We start from the raw sequence: 24412 nt of genomic DNA on the forward strand, positions 1-24412 counted from the left end.
AATTTAAACACAATTTATAAAGAATAATCTTACATTTACTTTTAATTAAGTTAATGTTTGGATCACCAACTGTTTAAATTATAATGAAGAAGAAAAAGACTACTGAACAGTAGTGATGATGGTGACAGCATATGGTGATGGTGGTACTGGTGATGGTAGATGGAGGTGATAACATGGTGGTGCAGGTGGCAATGGTTGTGGTAGAAATAGTGGTGGTGGTAATGATGATGGTGGAGGTGGTGGTGGTGGTGAGAGTGACAGTAATGGTGGAGAAGTGGTGGTAGTGATGATGGTGACAGTAGTGATGATGGAGAAGTGGTGGTGATGGAAATGAAATTGAAGAAAAGTAGTTGTAAAAAAAAATAGGTTCCTCATTGAAAAAAAAGTGAGATTTATAAATGTCATTAAATAAATAAAGGTAAAAGATTCAAATACCAAACTTGCTAGTTAAAATAGGTATAAATGGCAAGAACCAATTTATGAAGTGATCCGGAGTAAGAGATGGAAAGCGTTGCCTCTGATAGCTTCCATGGGAGACCACCTCCTAGTGGAGACCTAAAGCAAGACGCTGGCCACAGTCCAGGGATGATGGTAAGTGGTGAAGGAGCAGAGCAGCAGAGGCAATCAAGCCGTTAGTGGGCAGACATTGTTGGGGGGGGGGGGGGGGGGGAGACCAAACAAGGGGAAGGATCAATGAAAGTGCAGAGGATTATCCAAAATCAGGAGCGCCCTAGGGTGATCATACCAAAGCAACGATACAAGGAGCTTATTCAGCCAATGCAGTGAACACTACTGGCCCAATTCTCGGCAGGTTTATCGGAGGCAAGAATGGAGTATTCCTTTTTTGTTTAATGCTCTGAACGAGCATTCGTTATGGCCATTGTGGCCAAGAAAGAGGGATTTGATTCTTTTTGTAACCAGTTTTACTATTTCATTAATAAACTGGTAGGTGTCCGCCAAACCACCCAAGCTTGTCATCGAAAAGAAAAGTATGAAGTGATCCAAACAGGGGGTAAGAATAATCAATTTTCTAATTCCAATTACAAAACCCATTAATCAAGTATTTATACTGAAACAAAAACCCTAACACCAAGTCAAATATTGGAGAGAGAGAGAGAGTCACGGGTCTTCTTCTCCGAAAAGGTACATGGACCACATCACACAAACAGCTAACAGAACTAAAAACCAGACTGGCACAAACAGATGGAAGACAGACATAATGTTATTGACACCAGACTATCAACCAAATAAGTCCCGCAAAGTTGCACAATTAACTAACCTACAAGCTAACCAACTTGAGGGAATTTGCCTTATCCTGCAGGGTACCAAGCAGGCTATCAAAGCTCTTCTTGAAGGAGTCCACTCCCTCCACTTCCAGTTTTGATCCAACTTCATTCCAATCAATCCCCAACTTCTCTAGATTAGTGTAAATAGATTCAGCCTCTGCCACATTTGAGTCAATTGTTCTGGATACTACTCCATGGTCCAGGAATGCTTGAATAGCTTGGTCAGGCATGGTTGATACCTGAAATCAAACAAAAGCAAACCAAACTTTAACAAACAAGGAAATCAAATAATTTGCGGGACTTATTGGTTTACAGATTTCGCTTCATAGTTTGAAGTAAAGGAATCCCATCACAAAATCATGAATTCCTCTACCATATATGATCTCTAGTTACTAGTGTTCAACGCACCCTTGTTTATCAAGGAAAATAGCACAAGCCCGCATGAAAATTCAAGAACCTTTGTGTAACTCTTTATGCCACACCGACCTAAGACTAGAAAGTTTTACTTTTCCGCAGCTAGAAGTACTTCCAGGATGATGAACAAAGACCAGACAATCTGATCAAGTAGTCTAGCAGTATCAATCCTAGTTTAATCGAGACTATAGAGTTGCATGAAGTGACAGCCTAACATTAACTTCTTAGTTGCCCTTTGCCTAGTTGCTGCCTATAAACACACTGCTAGGTGGGATGCAACCCAGCAGAAAGTCCTATCCATGTCAAAGTCGAGACCATGATTTTTGCTCAAGAAAACCAATCCCATATTAATTGAAGCAAACATTAGAGAATCTCTCATCAGCTTCACCTTCTTGTAATACTCATCAAGTATGACTGAGCAATGCATAAAGAGAAGGAAGCCAAAAAGTTGTGCAGTTGCACTCACCGTATCTGGCCCAATGAGTGGAGCAACATACAAGGTATCAGGGTACGAAGGATTCTTGACACTGGTAGAGGCCCAGAGCAACCTCTGCTTCTTTGCTCCTTTCTTTACCAAAGCCTCCCATCGTGGGCCTGAAAATTTCTTCTGATACAACTGGTATGCCAGAGCTGCTTGAGCCACAGCCGCCTACAGCATCACAAATGAGCAAATAAAAAGATTTTCCTTTTTCCTTCTTTTTTGTGTGTGACACCAATTATTTAAAATTACCTTCCCACGGAGAGCAAGTGCTTCAGGAGTGCCAATCTTTTCAAGCATTTTGTCAATGATCGAGTCAACTCGGCTAACAAAGAAGGAAGCAACACTAGTAACCTTAGATAGATCGCTTAGACCAGATGCTTCCAGGCCATCCAAGTAAGCATCAATTACCGCCTCATATCTTGGAATGGAGAAAATGAGCTGCACCAATTAAGATATGGTTAACATCATCGGTGGAGATAATATATAAAGCAGAAACATCAAACAATGCCGTGAAGAATTATGAATCATGATGTGAAGTGAAGCAAAGTGTATCATGACAAGAAGCAAGATGAGTGGCTTTGCCTTCTAGTCTAATAATCTCAAACTCTGAATCACCTTAGAGTAGGTGCAAATAGACTGGATATGGCCAGATATCCAATCCAAATCCAACATATTATTTCCAGATTTAGAGTCCTAATAATAAGATCTGAATGTGCATTCAGATCAGGCTCGAATTCGCTTAATCAGATCATTTTCAGATTTAGATCAGTATTATAGGTCAGATCTAATACGGATTCAGATGAAAATATGATCCAATTGCATTTCCTACAAGGACTAAAGAACATTTCTTATATATGTTTTTACCGATTCCATTAATACCACACACAGTTTGGATCTGGACTCAATCTTAGATCACTGGATCCTTTTGGGATTTGGACTCAGATTCAGATATAGGACAGGCAGGATCCAGCCCATATCTATCTGTTTGCACCCAACCTTAGGAAGGCATTATACCAGAAAGAATAAGGGTAGTTAATTTATTCCCTTGGAGAGGATGTTTACATGTCCAACCTGGAATTCCAACAAATTGGAATATTTTCCAAAATTGATTGAGAAATCGGCAAAAATACCCATAAGGAAAGTCCTGTAAATCCTAAAAAATCATCAAGCTATTTGAATGATAAAAAAGATGGCTATCCAAAAAATCAAAGAAGATTTTTCAAAATCGAACAATTTCTAAAAGTAAAATTTGTGCTTGAGCATATAAGGATATACACGTAGTTTGCTTACAGTCACATTGACACTAATTCCTGGAGAGAAAAGTCCTGTAAATCCTAAAAAATCACTAAGCCACGTGGATAATAAAAAGATGGCAACCACCAAGTTCAAAGAAGATTTTTTAGCTAATTCAAAATGGAGCAATTTCAATAAGTACATTATGCAGCTTGAGCAGAAAACATGTGCAGCAGATTACTTACAGTCACATTGACACTGATCCCCAGAGAGATAACTTCCTTAATCGAAGGGACACATTCTACTGTTGCTGGTATCTTTATGTAGACATTGCGCCGATCAACTAGTTTGTGGAGCCACTTGGCAGCTTCTACAGTACCATCTGTGTCATTGGCAAGTTTAGGAGAGACCTCCACAGAAACATAACCATCACCAGCATCTGTTTCGTCATAAATTGGCTCAAAGAGCCTGCATGCATCCTGGATATCCTTTATCACAAGTTCCCAGTATGCACTTTCTATATCTTTTCCTGCTTCCACAAGCTCCCTGGTTCATGGTGCAATCACTAAGTTTATTAACATCAGCATATTTCTAGATTTGTGTATGATCAATTCAATGCCATTCTTTCCACCATCATTGAAATAATGTTTATTCAGCCATCAGGAGACTTTGTAAAGATCCAAATACAGTTAGCAATCCACTACGAAGTTTTAGCCATGCAGAAAGTGAAATTATGCATTGCCTAGCCAACCTAGATAACATAGGGACTGGCTGGTGACCAAACCTAGTCAGACACCAGATGAGTTAAGTCAACATAGACAACCTGCATATTTTTTTAACTTTTTTTATTTTCTCTATCTTATGGTTCCAGGCAACATTTAGGCATGATTAGGCAAGCGAGAGGCCCAATACTTGGGCAGCAGCCAGCGCTTTTGAGTTTTGCCTACATAAGGTGCTAGTTTGAAGTTGGCACAAGGGTGCAGAAAGGAGCTCAAACAGAAACTGCACCTAAAGTAGTATATTTCATATGAGGGATGGTGCAGATTTAAAGTAACCACAAGTGATTCGTGTTTCACAAGTAATTACAATTTCCATTAATTCATTCTCAAGTCAACAAAGTAAAAGTGGCCTTTGATCCATCAAGTCTAGATCTGTTCAGAACCTAAAGCAACATGATTCCAGTTCCAGCTTTCAATTCAATATAAGAAGGAAAATTTTACCTGAACTGCTCATTATAGGCACTTGAAGAGGAGATGGCCTTCTGGAAAATCTGCATATAAGAGCACAAGAGATATTAACTGATTGATGAAATAACCAAAGTGAAATTTCACAGAAATAAATGCAACTAAGACAAATTTTAGTATTTTGTGGTGCATCATAATAGTTTCTCTCAAATAAAGAGTGTGCCACTACATTTGTTAAAAACAACAGAACTGGAACAATGTTCCAAGCTTCTGAGACCCTGTCCTTGTTAGTCTATTGACAAAGAAAGGATATGCAAACACACCATAACAGGTCATGTGTGCCACTATATTTTAGAGAAGAGATGAATGAATAGTTAATGAACAAGTATTACCTGCGCATATGCCATGTAATGCTACATAACATTTCCTAGAACTTCATACAAATTGTTCATTTTGAAAGCTCAAATTATTCAACTGGAAAACCTGTTTTTTTCTTGCAGTCATTTATTTATTGGTTTTTAAGTCAAGTTGTTACATGAGGTTCGAAGCCAAGACCTTTCATTTAAGATAAAACATAGTAACACGTGGTTGTTGACTTTGGCTGCAATCTGTAACCAAGGACCAGAAGTTCAACAATTCTTTAGTTCTTTTCAGTTTAAGCAACCTACAACCAACATTTCTAGCAACTATGCGACAAAATAACTTCACACCACAGTATTATACAATGACGTCATTTTCCCAGATTATTATTGTCATAAAATAAAAAGATACTAATAAAATTTTCACGGGTTAAAACTGCAAAAGGGTCAGATCTGAACCTATCCACGTCTAACGTGTATGAACTGTATCAGAAAAATGTGTTCAAATCCCAACTAACTGGATCTACATATTTTCAGTACCTCCTTTGTGTGCACTAAAAAGATAACTCAAACTATATTCCGATCCATCATGCCACCATTAAACTAGGTCATAGATGTTGCTTCCACATCCACAAAACAAAGAAGGGCCCAAATACTCTCTTTCGGATCCATGAAACAACTTTCATAGATCTTTTTCGCTTTTGGAAGATACAGGAATGAAACAATCAACCTATTGATATTGAGCAACCAATAACACCGAATAAAGTGCTGACTTTGCATTACCACATACATGCATGCAGCAATAAGCTCAATTCAAAGGAAACCCGCACATTAGCTAACGAAGGGATAAGGTCATAAAACCAATATCGATGGAGCAAAATCTATGAAGAAAAACAACTTCATTTTGCTTATTAGAATTTTCTTTCTTTTCTTTTTCAATCATTGACAATCAAGGCCTTATAGAACACATAGGGGTTGATTTTGTACTGTACCGCTGGGTTGCTAGTGACACCTCTGACACCATTTGCAATCAACGGCTTCAAGTCTGTGACAGGACGGCACAGGTTATCATACCATGGACTTTGTCCTTGTTGTTCATAGAGATCATGAAGAACTGTCTTCTTTACTTGAGCACCATTTCTATCCAATTGGGAGCATCTAATGCTATATACAACAAAAAACCAAAAAAACACACAGGTAACTAGAATGCATAAGAAACTTTACTTCCGATCAAAGAACCCAAAAAACATCATTTTGAGCAAACTACAAGGACACATTTCTACTGTTTACTGTAAATGGAGACACATTAAATTCACAGATCAAACAAGAAACTATTGACATGTACAATAAAATCTTCTGTTCATCTTATCGGAGGACATTCTTCTTAATTTACAGCACCATGCAACCGGATAAGCCATTTCTATCATAAAAGCAATTCAACCGATCTCGCTCGGCAGAAATTTGCAGCATGCACGAGCCGTCACCAGAACAAATAGATCAGTCTATGCACTGTACATATAGTCTAAAGGGAGATACTTCGGAAAATATCGATTTGCCTGAACTCCACCAACAGCTTAAAGATCCAGACGCGGATTCCAACTAAGCCGAGCGAGTGGATCTAAATCACGGAGCACTTGCCACTCAAAGCAAATTTTGACGGGGTTTTTTCATGGACTAATTGGTCCAAATAAACAGGATAAGCTCAGATACGACCAGATTATCCTAATTTCCAGGATAAGTTTGTGCATACAAACAGAGCCTTAAGCCGACAAAGCGATCCGCACTTCCATATCCCAAAACTTCTTCAACGGCCTCAACAACCAAGAAAAGAGGGGACAAATTCCAAATAATCCAAGAAACTGTTGGATCCTGGTATGGATCCAGTGTGACCAAATGGATCTCACATGGAATCCAATGACCCACTTAGTGGGCCATTGAGATATACACCACCAGGATCATGGTGGGGCCCAGTCTACATTGAATTCCCAGCATGTTTGGGAATCCAATGGGACAGTTAGGTTGGATAACAGCTACCCAGGAGAAGTTAAATTCTCCACCACCTTGCCTCTGCATGATTATCCCAAGAGGATCAAGGATCCCCCCTGATGCAGGCCGTTAATCAACTCTCAACCCTCCTCAAATCTTCCATGCACACCCCGATCCTAAAATCTACAGTGATATCAGAGCTTGGCAACTCCAAGAGCAGAGGGGCATCTCCTTCCCCAACTCCGTACATACATCCGTTGACTGCAGTGTTATTAAAAACGCACCTCAAGGCGCAAAAAAGTGTGCCTCGCCTTGAGGCGAGGGCCTTTTCGCCTTGAGGCGCACTTAAAAAGCGTAAAACCCTCAAGGCGTACGCCTCATGCGCCTTGAGGTGTACGCCTTGAGGCGAGGCGCGCCTCACCGTAAGGCGCGCATTACAAAATCGGATGGGGCTGGACCCAAGTCCGACCCGGACCCGTATGCTCGAAGGTTCGAGAGAACTTGTGTCTTTAAAAAAGACACAAGCGCCTCTCTCGAACCTTCTCTCTCCACTCCGTCCCCTCTCTCGAACCTTCTCTCTCCACTCTGTCCCCTCTCGTCCCCCGCCACCGCTGTCGCCGGTCATCGCCTCTTCCACCTTCTTCTTTCCTTTGCTGAGAAGGCGTCGACGACCCGCCGACCACCACCCGCCGTCGGTCATCGCCTCTTCCACCTTCTTCTTTCCTCTGCTGAGAAGGCGTCGGCGACCCGCCGACCACCACCGTCTTCTTTTCTCTGTTGCGAGGGTGCCAGAGACTCACCGTCACCACCGTCCGTTCCGACGACCTCGACCGACATCCCCGACGTCGCCTTTTCTTTGCGTTTTTCGGTGACGTCGAAGTCTCCACCGCCAGGTAAACCCTCTTCTTTACTTCTTCTTCTCAGTGAGGGGTCGACCAACAGGGGGGCAAAGCCCCCTGTCGTCGCCTCTCGTCGGCAGGGGGTTACCCCCTCCTCTGCTTTTCTCTCTTGGTCGACCGACAGGAGGGCGAAGCCCCCTGTCGTCGCCTCTCGTCGGCAGGGCCCCTACCTTTCTTTTGGGATCGACCGACAGGGGGCGGTGCCCCCTGTCGTCGCCTCTCATGGGCAGAGGGTTCCCCCCTCTGCTTTTCTCTCTTAGTTGACCGACAGGGGGGCGAAGCCCCCTGTCGTAGCCTCTCGTCGGCAGGGCCCCTGCCTTTCTATTGGGGTCGACCGACAGGGAGGCAGAGCCCCCTGTCGTCGCCTCTCGTGGGTAGGGGGTTCCCACCTCTGCTTTTCTCTCTTTGTCGACCGACAGGGGGGCGGAGCCCCCTGTCGTCGCCTCTCGTGGGCAGGGGGATCCCCCCTCTGCTTTTCTCTCTTGGTCGACCGACAGGGGGGCGGAGCCCCCCTGTCGTCGCCAGGGGGCTATCCCCTGCCTTTCTATTGGGGTCGACCGACAGGGGGGGGGTGTGCCCCCATGTCATCGCTTCTCGTGGGCAGGGGGTCCCCCCCCCCTCTGCTTTTCTCTCTTGGTCGATCGACAGGGGGGCAGAGCCCCCTGTCGTCGCCTCTCATCAGTAGGGGCTTACCCCCTGCCTTTCTTTTGGGGTCGACCGACAGGGGGGCGGTGCCCCCCTGTCGTCGCTTCTCGTGGGCAGCCCCCCCCCCCCCCCCCTCTGCTTTTCTCTCTTGGCCGACAGGGGGGCGAAGCCCACTGTCTTTTTCTTTTTCGGTAGGGGGCTCTGCACCTCCTGTCCTTCTTGCTTTGCCGGCAGGGGGATCCAACCCCCCTGCCATTTGCCTTGTCGACAGGGGGGCTCTGCTCCCCCTGTCCTCCTTGCTTTGCCGGCAGGGGGCTCCAACCCCCCCTGCCATTTGCCTTGTCGATAGGGGGGCTCTGCTCCCCCCTGTCCTTCTTGCTTTGCCGGCAGGGGGCTCCACCCCCTCCCTGCCATTTGCCTTGTCGACAAGTAGTGAGGAAGGAAGCTGATAATTGCGACTGTTTGCAGGGTTTGCTCTCTTATATATCTCTCTCTCTCTCTGTTACTGTCTTTTTAGATTCTACCCATGAACATAAACCTGCTTTTGATTAGCTTAGGCTGGTATAGGTGTCATGCCACTGGATGTTGGGTTGTACAATATACTTTTATATGCATTGTTAGTAATTTATCGTTGATTCACATATCAAATCTGCATAAATGTTGGCATTGTTCCTCTTGGATTAGTTAACTACTTGTATATTTACTTTTAGTTGCTAATATGTGTTTGCATCACTACTAATAGTTCTCTGCATCAGGTGTCTTGTTGTTTTGCTTGCATTTGCCATCATTTTCTTGTTAAGTTAATTTTCAATCTCAGAAATTTTATTTCATGCATTTAAATTAGAATTTAATTGTTAATTTATTAATTATCGTTTTTAGATACATTAATACTTATGAGACTAGTTAAAAAAAACTGCACTACATTAATACTTATGTTGAAATTTTAGTGTAATACAATATGCTGATTTTTAGATTTCTTTAAAAATCTGACTAAACATGACAAGTTTTTATTGTAGTTTACATTTTTCGCATTTGTTTTCATGTAATGTCAGCAGAATGCATGATGTTAATATATATTTTGTTATATGTATTTTTGCAGTTGAACAATGGGAAAATATGTGGAATGGGATCATGGAGTTAAAGTTCTAAATCCCACTAAAGATCTCAAACTCGTAGGACATGTAATTTGCAATTACTGTCATAAAGAGAGTACATGAGGCATCTATAGGCTAAAACATCACTTAGCTGGCACAAAACATGGTGTAAGCATGTGTGAAGCGGTTCCACCTGACGTGAAAAGATTTTTTTAGAATCACTAAAGGATCAGAAGCAAAAGAAAGAAGAGTTAGAACAAAACAAGTTGGAGATCGGGAGAAGTGTTTATTTTGGATCATCAACAGGCGATAATATGAATAAAGAAACTAGTAGATCATGTAGTGATGCAAAAACAAGTACAGGTGGTCCTATGGACCTTTTTATGAACAAAGAAGCACGACAAACCACAATAAACACTGCTTTCAAAAGGGATGAAAGAAAAAATGTATATCGTGCCATTGATAGATTTTTTTATGCAAATGCCTTATCATTTAATCTTTGCAACAATCCATATTTTGGTACAATGGTAGAAGCTATTGCAAATTATGGGCGAGGGTTCAAACCGCCTTCTTATCGCGAGATCAGAACGTAGATTTTGAAGGACGAGGTAGATTGTATTCATGAAATTTTGAAAGAGTTCAAAAAAGAATGGCCAAAGGTTGGTTGCAGCATTATGGCAGATGGTTGGACAGATGGAAAAAGAAGAAACTTAATTAATTTTCTTGTGAACAACTCATCTGGGACAGTATTTTTGAAGTCCGTTGACATCAACGACATGGAAAAAACTGGTGCAAATTTGTGTAAGTTGTTTGAAGAAGTTGTTAAAGAAGTTGGTGAAAGTAATGTAGTGCAATTCATTACAGATAATGCACCAAATTATGTGGCAGTTGAAAATATGTTAACAGCAGGAAAGACATGTTTTTGGACATCATGTGCAGTGCACTGCTTGGATCTTATGTTAGAGGATATTGGAAAAATATCAATTTTTAAAGATACAGTGAAAAAGGCAAAAAAAAATACAAGATACATTTATAGTCATGCATGGGTATTAAATTTAATGAGAAAATTCACAAAGAAGAAAGAACTTCTGCGTCTAGCCGTCACTCGTTTTGCCACAACATATCTTACACTTCATAGTATTGGATGTTATAAGAAAGAGTTAAAGTCGATATTCTTATCTTCAAATTTTAGATCATCTAATTACTATAAGAAATCTGATGCTAAGAACATTTCTTATATTGTTCTTAATGATCATAAGTTTTGGACTGCCATATCATATGCAATTAAAGCTACACTACCTCTCGTGAAAGTGTTGCGACTTGTTGATGCAGACGAACCTGCTATGGGATTTTTGTAAGGCAATGGATAGAGCGAAGGAGGAAATTGCTTCAAACCTTGACAATGTCGAAAGAAAATATAAATCTATTTGGGATATCATTGATAGACGATGGGACTTGCAACTTCATAAGCCTTTGCATGCAACTGCCTATTATTTAAATCCACGTTTTCATTTGTTAAAATGTATACTCAAGAACATTATTGTAAGTATAAATATATATACTTATATACATAGAGATACGTGTACATATGTTATATGTATACGTATCTCTATATATAAGTATATATATTTATACATTTTTTCTCTTTTTACCCGAAAAGGGTATTTTAGTCCTTTTACATTTTGCGCATATTCCATTTGGAATATGCTGTAATTTTTCCTTTATTTTTAAATTTCTTTTATTTTTTATTTTTCCTTTTTGTATTTTTCAAAAAGGTGCATTGGGGGTCTCCCCAATAGAGTCGTTGGGGAGCCCCCAACGGTCACAATTGTGACCGTTGGGAGCTCCCCAACGACTCCTTTTGGGGAGCCCCCTTGCACCTCTCCTTTCTTGTATAAATAGGGGTGTTCCCCCTTGTTGTAAAATAAGCTTGAGAGTCTCAAGCATTTGCTTTTATTTATGAAATACATGCATTATTGCATGTTTATTATTTATACGCTTTTTGCGTATTTTGTTCAAGTGTTGTGAGAGTGCTTTCATGCACTTCTTTTATAAAGTATTTGTGCTTGCATGTGTATTGTCTCTTCGTAGACAATTTTACATGGTATCAGAGCTTGGTTGGTGATTGAAGATCGTGGGATCCTCTTTTGTTCGAGTGCCTCGAAAACCGTGCCTTCAGATCTTTAGAGATTGAAGTGGTGGATCTTGCTTCGCAAATATTTTAGAAGGATCTTGTGCAAAGTAGAAGTTGAAACATTGTATTGGTACGTCTTTTTTCTCCTTCTCTTTACGCTTTAATGGGTGAGAAAAAGTCTCACTTTGCCCTTGGCTTCAAGTTGAATGGGTCCAACTATCATATTTGGGCCGGGAATATGGAGGCCCACATAAAAGGAAAATGATTGTGGGGTTATGTGCAAGGAACGATTCCGAAACCGGAACCCAAGATAACCGTAATGGACGGAAGTGAAATCAAGATTCTTGAGGGAGAGGAAAGGATCAAAGCTCTTGAGGAATACTCCAAGAAACACGACGAATGGGAAATGAAGAACTTCAAGATTCTTTCTTGGTTCTTCGCATCCGTCGAAACAAAGATTAATGCCAACATTATCAAATTCAAAAGAGCATCGGAAGCTTGGCATTATCTCGAGAAAATGTATACATCAAGAGATCTATCCCATAAATATTACCTTCAAAAGAAGGCCCTCTCCCTTACTCAAGGTGAAATGTCTATTAGGGAATATTTTGCCGATCTTTCCTCTATTTGGGATGAGCTCTCTATGCTCAAACCAAAATGGAGTGGAGAGGCAATTGAACTTCGCCACAAGCAACTTGAAGAAGATCGTTTCTTCAATTTTTTGAATGGGTTGAGACCGAAATTTGAGCAAATAAGGTCATCACTTCTATCCTCATTTACTCCTCCCTCTCTTGAAGATGTTCTCACCAAATTAAGTGGTGAGGAGACTCGTATGAGTTTATGTAAACAAGGATCAAGTGTTCTTATGGTTCCTTGTAATCATGAAGAAAACAATGAGGTTAATGTCGTATCAAGACCCAGAAATAATGTAAAGACCTATCGTCCTCCTTATTTTAAATTCCAAAATCAAGGAGGAGATGGTGGACAAAGAGGAAAGAGGGACTATAGCAAGACTATGTCATTTTTGTAAAGAACCAGGGCATATCAAGCCCGTATGTCCCAAATGGAAGAAGTTTCTCGCTATGGCCACCACCGGTGCACCACAAAAGAAAGATGCATCATCAAGTGGGTCACTCTCGTTGAACCAAATAATGGAAGCCCTTCAACCTCTTCTCAAAGGAGCTACATCCGGTGCCGCCGTGTCTACTTCTTCCATTCCAGGTAAAGTCTCTTGGCTTTTGGACTCAGGTGCATCTTTTCATATGTCCCCAAACATGTTTTCACTTTCCGATTATTCAAAAAATGTTTCTCCATCCTTTGTTTCCACTGCGGATGGAACCTCTCTTGAAATTAAAGGAATAGGTAATTTTGAAACTCAAGATTTTTTTATTCCTAAAATTAGATTTATACCTAAACTTAACTTAAATCTTCTCTCTGTTTCTCAACTCTCGGACCATGGTTGTGATATTAAATTTTCATGTGATAAATGTTTAATACAGGATCGCCTGTCCGGGAAATTGATTGGGGAAGGCTTTAGAAAAGGCGATTTATACTATATGGAATCTCTTCAAGTTCCAAAATCTTTTTGTAATGTTGCCCGAAACAAAGATATAAATGTGTGGCACAAAAGACTTGGTCATCCTAATATCACCAAGTTATCTTATTTACATTTTGCAAAAGACCTATGTAAAAGTTCTTTTTCTTGTAATGACTGTATTCTCGAAAAAATGCAAAGTTTACCTTTTGAGCAAAGAACTATGTTCTCATCTAAACCCTTTGAAATTGTTCATTCCGATGTTTGGGGACCCGCACCTGTAGTCTCAAAAGGAGGCTTTTCTTATTATGTTATTTTTGTGGATGATTTCTCTAGATATTCATGGATCTTTTTTCTTAAATTCAAACATGAAGTCTTTTCGTGCTTTAGAACCTTCCATTCAATGATCAAGAATCAATTTAATAGTAACATAAAGATTTTTAGAAGTGATTCTGGAGGAGAATATCCCTCCAACCAATTTAAAATATATCTTGAAGATCAAGGAATCATTCACCAAAGATCTTGTCCTAAAACCCCTCAACAGAATGGGTTGGCCGAAAGAAAACATAGGCATATCATTGAGACCACTAGAACACTTCTTATTTCCCAAAACATCCCTAAAAATTTTTGGGCTGAAGCAGCTCTTGCTTCTGTTTATCTGAGAAATCGCTTGCCTTCTAGAATATTAGGAAAAATATCCCCTTTTGAGATTTTATATAAACTTGAACCGGATTATAATAAGTTACGAGTCTTCGGGTGTAAGTGTTTCATACTTACGGATAAGAATGACAAACTCTCTCCCAAGGCTATTCCCTGCGCTTTTCTTGGATATTCTGAAACTCAAAAGGGATTTCGATGCTATGATCTTCGAGAAGATAAGTTATATGTCTCTAGAAATGTAACTTTTTTGGAAAATGAAAGTGGATTTGAAAAAAATGTTTCTCAACAAGAAAATTTTGATTATTCCTTCCTTTTTGACTTATTGTCTAGTAATGATGATACATCTAGTGATGATGATGTATCATCAAACCATGATGAGAACATTGAGAGTAATATCGAAGAGCATAACCAACAAGAAGGCAGGATTTCAAGTGATCCTATAACATACTCTCGTAGAAACCAAGACACCTTTAGAAGTGCTATTGATCAATATAGTGAACTTGTTCCTGTTCTCGATCACCGAAGATCGGAGAGGAATAGGAGACCTCCCACTCGTTTTGTCTCCTTTGATTCCTTCTCACCCCGATATAGGGCTTGTCTTAGTGCCATTCACTCTTATTTTGAACCAAGAAATTTTGAAGAAGCAAAAAAATGTATAGAATGGCAAGAAGCTATGCAAAATGAACTTAATGCTCTTAAAAGGGCTGAAACTTGGGATTTTCAAACTCTACCCATAAAAAGAAAACTATAGGCTGTCGATGGGTTTTTAAGGTTAAAACTAAGAGTGACGGATCCCTTGAAAGGTATAAGGCTCGCTTAGTTGCAAAAGGGTATGAGCAAGAGTATGAAATTGATTATGAAGAAACTTTTGCTCCTGTAGCCCGAATGGTTACAGTTAGATGTCTTATCACTATTGCATCTATTAAAAATTGGAATATCTTTCAAATGGATGTGAAAAATGCTTTTTTAAATAGTGATCTTAATGAAGAAGTGTATATGGATGCTCCACCAGGCATGGAGATCCCTAAAGATAAAGTCCTTCGTCTTCGAAAGACCCTTTATGGTTTGAAACAGGCCCCCAAAGCCTGGTATGACAGATTTACCAGTGTAATGCTGGAAAATGGTTTCTCCTCCTGTTATACTGACACTGCTCTATTTACTAGAAAATCTAAGGCAGGGATTGTAATATTATTACTATATGTTGATGACATGTTAATTGCAGGTGATGATGTTCAAGGAGTCAAGGGTATTAAGTCCGTCTTGACTTCAAAATTTGAGATGTCAGACTTGGGTTTTCTGACATATTTTCTTGGAATTGAGGTTGCCTATTCACAACGTGGTTATTTTTTATCTCAGTCTAAGCTTGCTTGTGAGATTATTGACAGATCAGGAATTTCTGATGACAAAGTATGTGAAACCCCTGAAGTTGTGGGAGCAAAAATGAAGATTGACGACGGTGTTCCTCTAATCGATCCTACTCCTTACAGACAGTTGGTAGGTTCTTTAATGTATCTCAGCATTACTCGACCTGATTTGTCACATGCTATACACATCGCCAGCCAGTTTCAGCATGCTCCTACAACCGTTCATATGAGTGTTGTGCTTCGCATCATCAGATATTTGAAGGGAACGGTGAATAAGGGAGTATTCCTATCCTCTTCTTCTGAATTAAAATTGCTTGCTTATACTGACTCAGATTGGGGAGGTGACCCTAGTAACCACCACTCCACCACTGGTTTTTGTATTTTCTTAGGAGAATCTTTGATCTCATGGCGATGTAAAAAGCAACAAAAGGTCTCCTTATCACCCACTGAAGCCGAATACAGAGCCATGGCATCTACCACCATGGAAATAGTATGGATTCGACGTCTTTTGGAAGATATGGGAGTAGTTGTCAAAGAACCAACAAAGCTTTACTGTGACAATAAAAGTGCAATCTACATTGCCAAGAACCACACATTTCACGAGCGAACAAAGCATATAGAGATGGACTGCCATTATGTCAGAGAAGAATACTTGAAGAAGGTCATTGATCTACCATACGTGACGTCTGAGTATCAACTTGCGGATTTCTTCACAAAAGCTCTTTGTTCGCCTAGATTTCATTTCCTTCTTGACAAACTTGCGGTTATCACACCGTAAGTTTGAGGGGGGGTGTTAAAATGTATACTCAAGAACATTATTGTAAGTATAAATATATATACTTATATACATAGAGATACGTGTACATATGTTATATGTATACGTATCTTTATATATAAGTATATATATTTATACATTTTTCTCTTTTTACCCGAAAAGGGTATTTTAGTCCTTTTACATTTTGCGCATATTCCATTTGGAATATGCTATAATTTTTCCTTTATTTTTAAATTTCTTTTATTTTTTATTTTTCCTTTTTGTATTTTTCAAAAAGGTGCATTGGGGGTCTCCCCAATAGAGTCGTTGGGGAGCCCCCAACGGTCACAATTGTGACCGTTGGGAGCTCCCCAACGACTCCTTTTGGGGAGCCCCCTTGCACCTCTCCTTTCTTGTATAAATAGGGGTGTTCCCCCTTGTTGTAAAATAAGCTTGAGAGTCTCAAGCATTTGCTTTTATTTATGAAATACATGCATTATTGCATGTTTATTATTTATACGCTTTTTGCGTATTTTGTTCAAGTGTTGTGAGAGTGCTTTCGTGCACTTCTTTTATAAAGTATTTGTGCTTGCATGTGTATTGTCTCTTCGTAGACAATTTTACATCATTATGCTGACAACTTCAACCCTGATGGAGAAATTATGAGCGGCTTTTATGATTGTGTTGAAAAATTAGTTTCTGATGCAAATATTCGGTTGAAAATTACAACACAAATCGATGCATTTAAAAAGGCAAAGGACTTGTTGGCAGAGAGGCAGTTGTTACAACAAGAAAATTAAAAAGTCCTGATAAGTTTGCAATTATGTTGTTATTTGTCAATATTTTTTTATGTTTTTATTAATTATGACATTCTTAATGTTTTTATCATTTTTTTATTATTTATTTGAATGCAGCTGATTGGTGGAGTTCATTTGGGCACGAAAATCCTGAGTTGATGAATTTTGCAATTCAAATTTTAAGTTTGACATGCAGTGCATCGGGCTGTGAGAGGAATTTGAGTACTTTATCATTGGTTTGTGACTTTGTATTTTATTTTTGAAATACATTTTTATAAGTTTAATTATCTTATATTTGATTATCAATGATTTAAAATTATAGGTGCATACAAAATGAAGGAATAGACTTGAACAAAAGAAGATAAATGCATTGGTTTTTGTAATGTACAATATGAAATTAAGAGAGAGAAATATGAAGAGGAGGGCTACCAAAGACCCTATATGTCTAGATCATATAGACTCAGACGATGAGTGGATTGTGGAGAAGGAAGATCCAGTGTTGCCAAGTGATCCCAATTGGTTGAAGGATTCATCGTTGGATCCGAACTTCGACATAAATGTCATTGAGCATGTGCCTATTGAAAAAATCACTTCACCTCATGTTTCACAAAGTGGTTCTAGGTAAGACATGTTTTCAAGAGATCGAGGTAAAGTTATATTCCTTTTACCTAGCTATGAATATAAATGTATTTTTTCAATTACATAACATAAATATTTAATACATGATTTTTTATTGAAGAAAAAAGAAAAGCAAAAAAAGTAATTGAGGACGTGGATGAAGAAAGTGTAGATGATGAAGAGTCAGAGAATGAAGATGAAGAAGAACCTATTTATATGGATTATTCAGATGATGATATTGAAGACTTAAATATTGATGATGACGAGACACGACAAGAGCCTAGGCCCTAATTCATATCATAGAGCTATTGGTCATTTATATGTTTTTTTTAGTCTTTCAGTTGTAATTGTGAATGTTAACACTCTCATTTTGAAGAATTCTGGACAAATACATTAACATTTGGTTGTTAATGTTAACATGCATTTTTTAATTATGACATGATGTTGTTAGTGCTAATATGCATTTTGTTGTTAATGTTAGTTTTTTATTGAATGAATGTTCATATTTATGCAATTAGATACTTATATAGATCAAGTTGTTGCATTAATGTTACTTTTACATGTTAATCTCATATTTTTTTCGTATTTATTTGAGATTTTTTATTTCGTGTTGGTTGGCGCTTCATCAATAAAACATTTCGTATTTATGTATAATTTTAGATAATTTTTATAGTTTTTTTTAAGTTAAATTTTTTTTTGAGGCTTACGCTTTGCGCCTCGAGGTTTACGCCTCGCCTCAGATTTTGGTGGAGCGCCTCACTATGCCTCAACGCTTTTCACAACACTGGCTGACTGCAAGACCTGGATGTTGTCGCTCGGCTTGCAAAGGCAGGAACCAAGGACATTGTGTGGTCGGGCACCCACGACTCCGCCACCAACAAGATCGGGATCTGATAAGTCTCCCGACCCTTCGCCCAATTTCAGTCCTGCTCTTTCTACTGCCAACTCGTTCGGGGCACCCGGGCCCTCGACATCGGAGTCGATCAAACCAACGAATCTGCCACGACATCCTCACCACGTTGCCAGAGAAGCCGACTGCGGCTGAGACGTCGCCAGAGAACCCAAAGCTCCTGGACATCAAGGACGGGTTCACATCCGTGAGGCCCCTGGTTGTCGCTTGACAGTCGGCGATGGCCTTGAGGCCCTCTAGCAACATCTTTTCCTAGAAGATGCGCACCAGCATCATCCAGCCGAAGTGCTTCGGCAATGGGTATGAAGAAAGCAAGCGGCAACGGTGATTGCCAAGCGTCATCGTGCGACCTATGGGCCTCGACGTGCTTTCGGACTCTGCCGCCTCTGGCGTTCCGGATGCCTACAACTGAGCGGAGCTCCGTCGCTTGTTCTCTGAGTTGGGAGCCTCGAGGAAGCCCTGCTATTCCTTCCCGCTCGATGTGCCATCCTCTTCTGGTGGATTCCTCGACTTCTAAAGAGGGGTGAGTCCGAACTCTTCTTCGGTGGACTCGATGCAGAGGAGCCCGGCAAGCTCATCCTGGGATCACTGGGTGAGCTGGATGCGTTGTGGCCGGCATTGGTTCCCTTTCCATCCGTCGACTTGCTCATCGACAAATGTTGCATCGAGATCGGCGAGTTGGCGAAGTGGAAAGCAAAAGGCGACCTCAACCACGAAAACCCTAATTTCTCATGTTATTTCGGATCCTCTCTCGGCGATGCCGTTGAGGAGAGACTGCAACTCTGCCCTGAATCTCGAGTCGGAGCAGTGACGCTGCAGCTCATTGGTGGCACAGATGGCGAAGAGACGGTGGTGCAAGCCTCGCACCCCAGCAGAACTGTCACCCTTTCCGATAAGGCGGAGGAATTTCAGCATCAACGCACTCAACAACCTCCTCCGCAACGGCCGGATGGGTCCTATGGTCGGAGCCCCTTGTTCAAGGCCAAAACCGGGTGACCACCCGACGGGACTGCTTCATCATCGCAAGGCGCCGATTAGGGGTGGCAATCGTGTCGGGTTGGCGGGTCAGCATACCTCAACCCGAACCCGACCCGCTTATTAAACGGGTCGGCTGTGGCAAACACGAACCCGACTCGTTTAATAAACGGGTAACCTGACACGACCCGCCAACCCATTTAATAAATGGGTTGGGTCGGGTAAACGGGTTCTCATGTTCGCGGGTCGGGTTGACGGGTCGGCAGACGGGTTGGCGGGTTGGCATACCCCTAACACGAACCCGACCCGTTTAATAAACGGGTTAGGCGGGTCGACCCGTTTATTAAACGGGTTTGTTTTTTCCAAACCCGAACCCGCCTAAGAGGCGGGTTGGTGGGTCGTGTCAGGTTTTGCCACCCCTAGCGGCGATCCTTACAAACCCTAGCAGCAGCGATGGCTACGGCCATCGCCCCCATTTTTCCGTTTCCCCTTCTTGAAAAAAAAGGGGGTGAAACCCTATCTCCAGCAAAGCTCTGGCCTACTTGGAGCAGGCTTTCAAGAACAAGTCGGGAGCTCCCGATGCCAGGATCGCTAATTACTTCGATGTCACGGCCAGTACAAATCCTTTGTTTGTTCAGTTCTTTGCAATGGAGGTGGAGGATCTCTGCCGAATCGAACCAGTTCAGGCAGACGGCGCACTCAAGCCCGTCCTTGGGTCCCTGGAGAGGCTGCGAATCGTCGATGATGGCCAGGAGGGATGCGATAGAGAGACGACAACGACGAGTCGATGAAGATTCTGTTGACATGCTCAAGCACGATCCAAGGCTCTGTCGATGGGTACTCCTATACCGCCACCTGCTCGTCAGAAACTTTGTCGGCCGACCGACTGAGTGATCCAGTCAGGGCAATGGATAGAGATCACGTCGACGGTTGCAGGATCTTCAGGAGAAGGAGGCAGAGGCAGCGACAACTGTCACCCCCGTCCCTCTTCTCACTATGTTTTTCCCTTTTGTTAAAAGGGCAAAACCCTAAGTTTTTCCCTTCAACAAAAAAAGGTTTTGAAAAGTGGCTCTGCTGCCGCATTTTTCAAGAGGGAAACCGTAAGTCCCACTTTTAAGAAAAGGTGACTTAAAAAAAAAGGGTTTTTGAAAAGGGGGCTCAGTTGCCTCCCCTGTTCTCTATTTTTTTTAAGAAGGAAACCCTAAGAGTTTTCCTTTTACTAAAAGAGTGAAGAAAAAAAAGATATTTACAATATCGTTCATGCTCTTTCTTGCTTATTACGCATGTGTCCTTCTGATTTTCAAATCAAGAGCATTGTTTTCTAGGTAATTTCAGAAAGAGGCTTGTTCCTTGGATATTATCCGAAACAGAATTATGTGTCTAAAATTATAGAAAAGTACCTACAATTTTCTGTTTAACTCAGAAAATTATGTCTTGGTGTTCTGGATTGATTTTACTTAGAATTGTTTTGATTTTTTTCTGATTTTGCAGAAAAGTGCTTCAATTTAGCGGAATACCTGACAGGTTTGGATCCAGTTGTTACAGGTAATTTTGTAAAAGACCTGGTTGGATCCGGTAAAAATTTTTGGATCTGAAAGTTTTTTGAGTTATTGCATTGTTCTTATGCTTAGTATTATGTTTGGATATGGGATATAGATCCAGTTTGATTCAATTTTGTGATTGGATCCGAATGAGTGTCATACTCGGATATGGGATATAGATCCAATTTTGTGATTGGATCCAAATGAGTGTTATGTATGGATATGTTATATGGATCTAGTTTGATCTAAATTGAATCCAGGTTAGTGACACGCTCGGGTAGAGGATATGGATCTAGATTTGATCCAAGATTGTGATTGATCCGGATAAGTGTTGTGTTTGATATGGTATGTGGATCCATAATTGATCTATAGACAAATCTATATATATTTTTGTATGGATCTAGATTTGATCCATGTTGAATCTGGATAGTATCAGGCCAGAGATTTGGATCTAATAATGATATATATTTATATGTATCCGAGATTTACACGGTTAGATCCAGATAAGTGGAATATTGTATGTGTAATATGGATCCATTGACATTTGAAATATATGATTTTGAATATGGATTTAGATTATAGTCAAATCCTATAAGATCCATGATTTTATTTAAACTTATATGGAGATCCATTTTAATATGGATCGTGTTGGACTTGATAGATAACATCTCAAGTCAGATTTGGATATGGAATCCTGCAAATCTAATAAAATCGAATATATATGTAGATCCGGTAATGATTTTGAACTTAAATGTTCAAACTAGTAGTTTGATTAAAGCCTGGTAATTGGCTTTATCATATTTTAGCATATCCAAATGATAATGAGATAACTCTCATTGGATATGAATATGATGCATATCCAAATTGAATTTGGATATAGATTCATGATGAAAAACAACCTAGTTTGCGAATAACCTTATGATATGGATATATCATGAAGGAAAAATCCAACTAGTGTATGTAAAACCACATGATGTCATGGCTTAATGCAAATATTGCTTAAATGCAATGCATTGGAAAAGTGAGAGCGGAATTATAATTTGTGCACATGCATGTGAGGATATTTATCTGTAATAATGATAATAATATTCCCTATAGAATGCTGATATGAATACATGAAAGGATATCTTTTATGTTTTAAAGTTTTGCATGAAATATTAAATGATGTTGATCTATTTGGATCCGGATACACTGATCTGAAATGATCAGGTTGTGATCAACATATGTGTTAATGCACATGGAAAGTGAGAGTATTTGCTATGTTTGGCAAATCATGAATTTATGAATTTTCATAGTACTCTACTAGAATGCAAGCCTATGGTAAGGTCATGAAAGAGCAAAAGAACCCCATGACTATATGAGACCCACATTATGATGTATTTGTGGACTGCATGACTTAATATGCAGTGAATGGTGAATACTTGAAAATTATGACATGATGGAAAAACAATCTAGTGTGTGAATAACCTCATAATAGGGATATATCATAAAAGAAAACTCCAACTAGCATATGTAAACCTCATAATGTCATGAGTGCATACATAATGCACAATGCACTGGTTATGATAAAATATGGGTGTTCTTCCCATATGATCAAGTGGGAGATGTTGAATCTTGGTATGGATCCAGTGTGACCATATGGGTCTCACATGGGATCCAATGACCCACTTAGTGTGCCATTGAGATATACACCACAAGGATCATGGTGGGGCCACTCTACATTGGATTCCCAGCATGTTTGAAAATAATCCAATGGGACAGTTAGGCTGATAACGGTTATTAGGGGAGGTTAAATTCTCCAGCCCCCTGCATCTGCATGATTATCCCAAGAGAATCAAGGACTCCCCTCGTGCAAGCCGTTAATCAACCCTCAACCCTCCTTCTCCTCAAATCTTCCGCGTACACCCCGATCCTAAAATCTACAGAAACATAGGGAAATAGGACATCCATAATCCAGACAAAACAAGAAACGAAAACAAAAAAACGCCAATCAAAATCCTCACCAAAAGAGATCTAGCCGTCAAAAACCACAGACCGAAATCCAGAACAAATGCAACCACGAACTAATCTCCGCAAAGCGATGAGGTTCAAAATAATTCTCTAGAAAAAAAGAATAAGAACAAGAAATGAAAAGTTGAAGAAAAACCACTACCTGAAGCGAGCTCTTCCCCCGCCGATTCTGTGAAGAGAAAGGAGTCTCACCGAAGAACGTGATCTCTGTAAATGGAGAGAGGGATGGAGAGAGGTCGGGGCCTTTGATTCAGAAGATCGAAACCCTAGAGGGTAGGAAGAGGAAGCGGGGTGGGAGATGGACGCCATCTGAGAGAGAGGAGGAGGAGGACGGACTGCTGAGGAGAATTTATACGCGAAGTGGGACGACTCATCTACCTAACACACGGACGCGGGATCGGAGTTCTTACATGCGTGAATTTACGTAACTGTCCCCACCATTTTCAGTTATGGACTTTTTTGGGGAGAAAGTTCACTGTCGTTGCTGAAGTTCTGGCGCTTTTACGTTTTAACTACCTGTATTTTCTAAATAACTCAAAATAGGAGCTTGTCAGCCTAAGGATGTCAGTGCAACCCGACACCTGACCCGAATCCGAGTCCATTAGCGTGGTTTGGTAGCCAAATCTGGATTTGATAAATAATCGATTCTGAGTTTGGTATTAAGCTTTGCATTCATACCGGAACCTGAATAAGGCTAGAAACCCGACCCGATTAAATGTAAAATATAGAGTTTTAAGCTAGTCGGATCCAGGTTTGTTTTTTCATGTGAATCAATCAGATTATGTCGAACCTGATTAAGCCTAGTTTGACTAGTTTAAATCCTTACTTGTCAGGGAGAGACCAAACAAAATGCACACTAAAAAAAAATGGAGTGTTGTTTTTAAGCAATAGCAAGTGTCAACTTAGTGTCTGTTTGTTTCATGAGAATTACGTCCATTATTGTATGAAAATTGTTTGTTTTCTTGCAGGACATGAAGCGAGACCTGCAATGGAACTCATGTGGGACCAACGTTTTCCTGTGAGACGTGGGCTTTTCGTGTCAAAACTAGGGGTGTCAACGGGTCGGGTTTGGTTCCAACTCAGGTGGTACCAGACTTGGACTCAGTTTTCGGGTATGGTATAATCAGGTCCACTATAAGAAAAATCATACCAGAACCCGATGAAAACTACATGAACCAGGTAAACCATATTTTTTTTTTATCATTTTTACGTTAAAAAATTGCAGGTCTTAATCAAAACTCGGGTAGGGTCAGAGTATGGTATAAAATTTCACAAACTATATCTGGGTTAATCTGACCTTTTGATCCAGACCCAGCTCTTAATCGGGTCTTATTATATATCACGATACCCGGACCATATAGGGTCTGGTTCGAGTCGGTTCGTTGACACCCGAGTCAAAAACCTTTCCTAAAAACCATTATTTTTTTATAGGAAAACATGAATCTTATTTTGCACCAATACTTATTCATTGGGTGAGCCTTTCCCATCAAACAATCGTGCCTTTTGTAGAATGTTGCCAATATCAGTATTGGTG

At 40.3% G+C, this 24412-nt stretch overlaps 1 protein-coding gene across 1 annotated transcript; it reads right to left on the reverse strand.

The window, feature by feature from the left end:
* Positions 1 to 997: 997 nt before the first annotated feature.
* LOC149833518 (uncharacterized) lies at positions 998 to 23201 on the reverse strand. The gene is made up of 7 exons (XM_090015177.1): positions 23021 to 23201; positions 5950 to 6121; positions 4635 to 4684; positions 3660 to 3960; positions 2431 to 2619; positions 2167 to 2349; positions 998 to 1525 (listed from the first exon to the last, which is right to left on the reverse strand). The coding sequence occupies exons 1-7, from the start codon at positions 23185 to 23187 to the stop codon at positions 1280 to 1282; spliced, it is 1308 nt and encodes a 435-aa protein (XP_089871303.1). The 5' UTR covers positions 23188 to 23201; the 3' UTR covers positions 998 to 1279.
* Between the last annotated feature and the right edge of the window lie 1211 nt (positions 23202 to 24412).

This window comes from Nuphar pumila, chromosome 7 (genome assembly GCF_984573655.1).
Source record: "Nuphar pumila chromosome 7, dmNupPumi1.hap1.1, whole genome shotgun sequence".
In the NCBI taxonomy this organism is placed as follows: Eukaryota; Viridiplantae; Streptophyta; class Magnoliopsida; order Nymphaeales; family Nymphaeaceae; genus Nuphar; species Nuphar pumila.

What these genes read in the sequence shown, in the direction of transcription:
- LOC149833518 (XM_090015177.1), bottom strand. Translation starts at nt 23,187, where the DNA reads ATGGCGTCCATCTCCCACCCCGCTTCCTCTTCCTACCCTCTAGGGTTT. An exon ending in GCCTATAATGAGCAGTTCAG is followed by an intron (nt 3,961 to 4,634) that starts GTAAAATTTTCC and finishes ACCATGAACCAG; the next exon opens with GGAGCTTGTGGAAGCAGGAA. An exon ending in CACTCATTGGGCCAGATACG is followed by an intron (nt 1,526 to 2,166) that starts GTGAGTGCAACT and finishes GTTTGATTTCAG; the next exon opens with GTATCAACCATGCCTGACCA.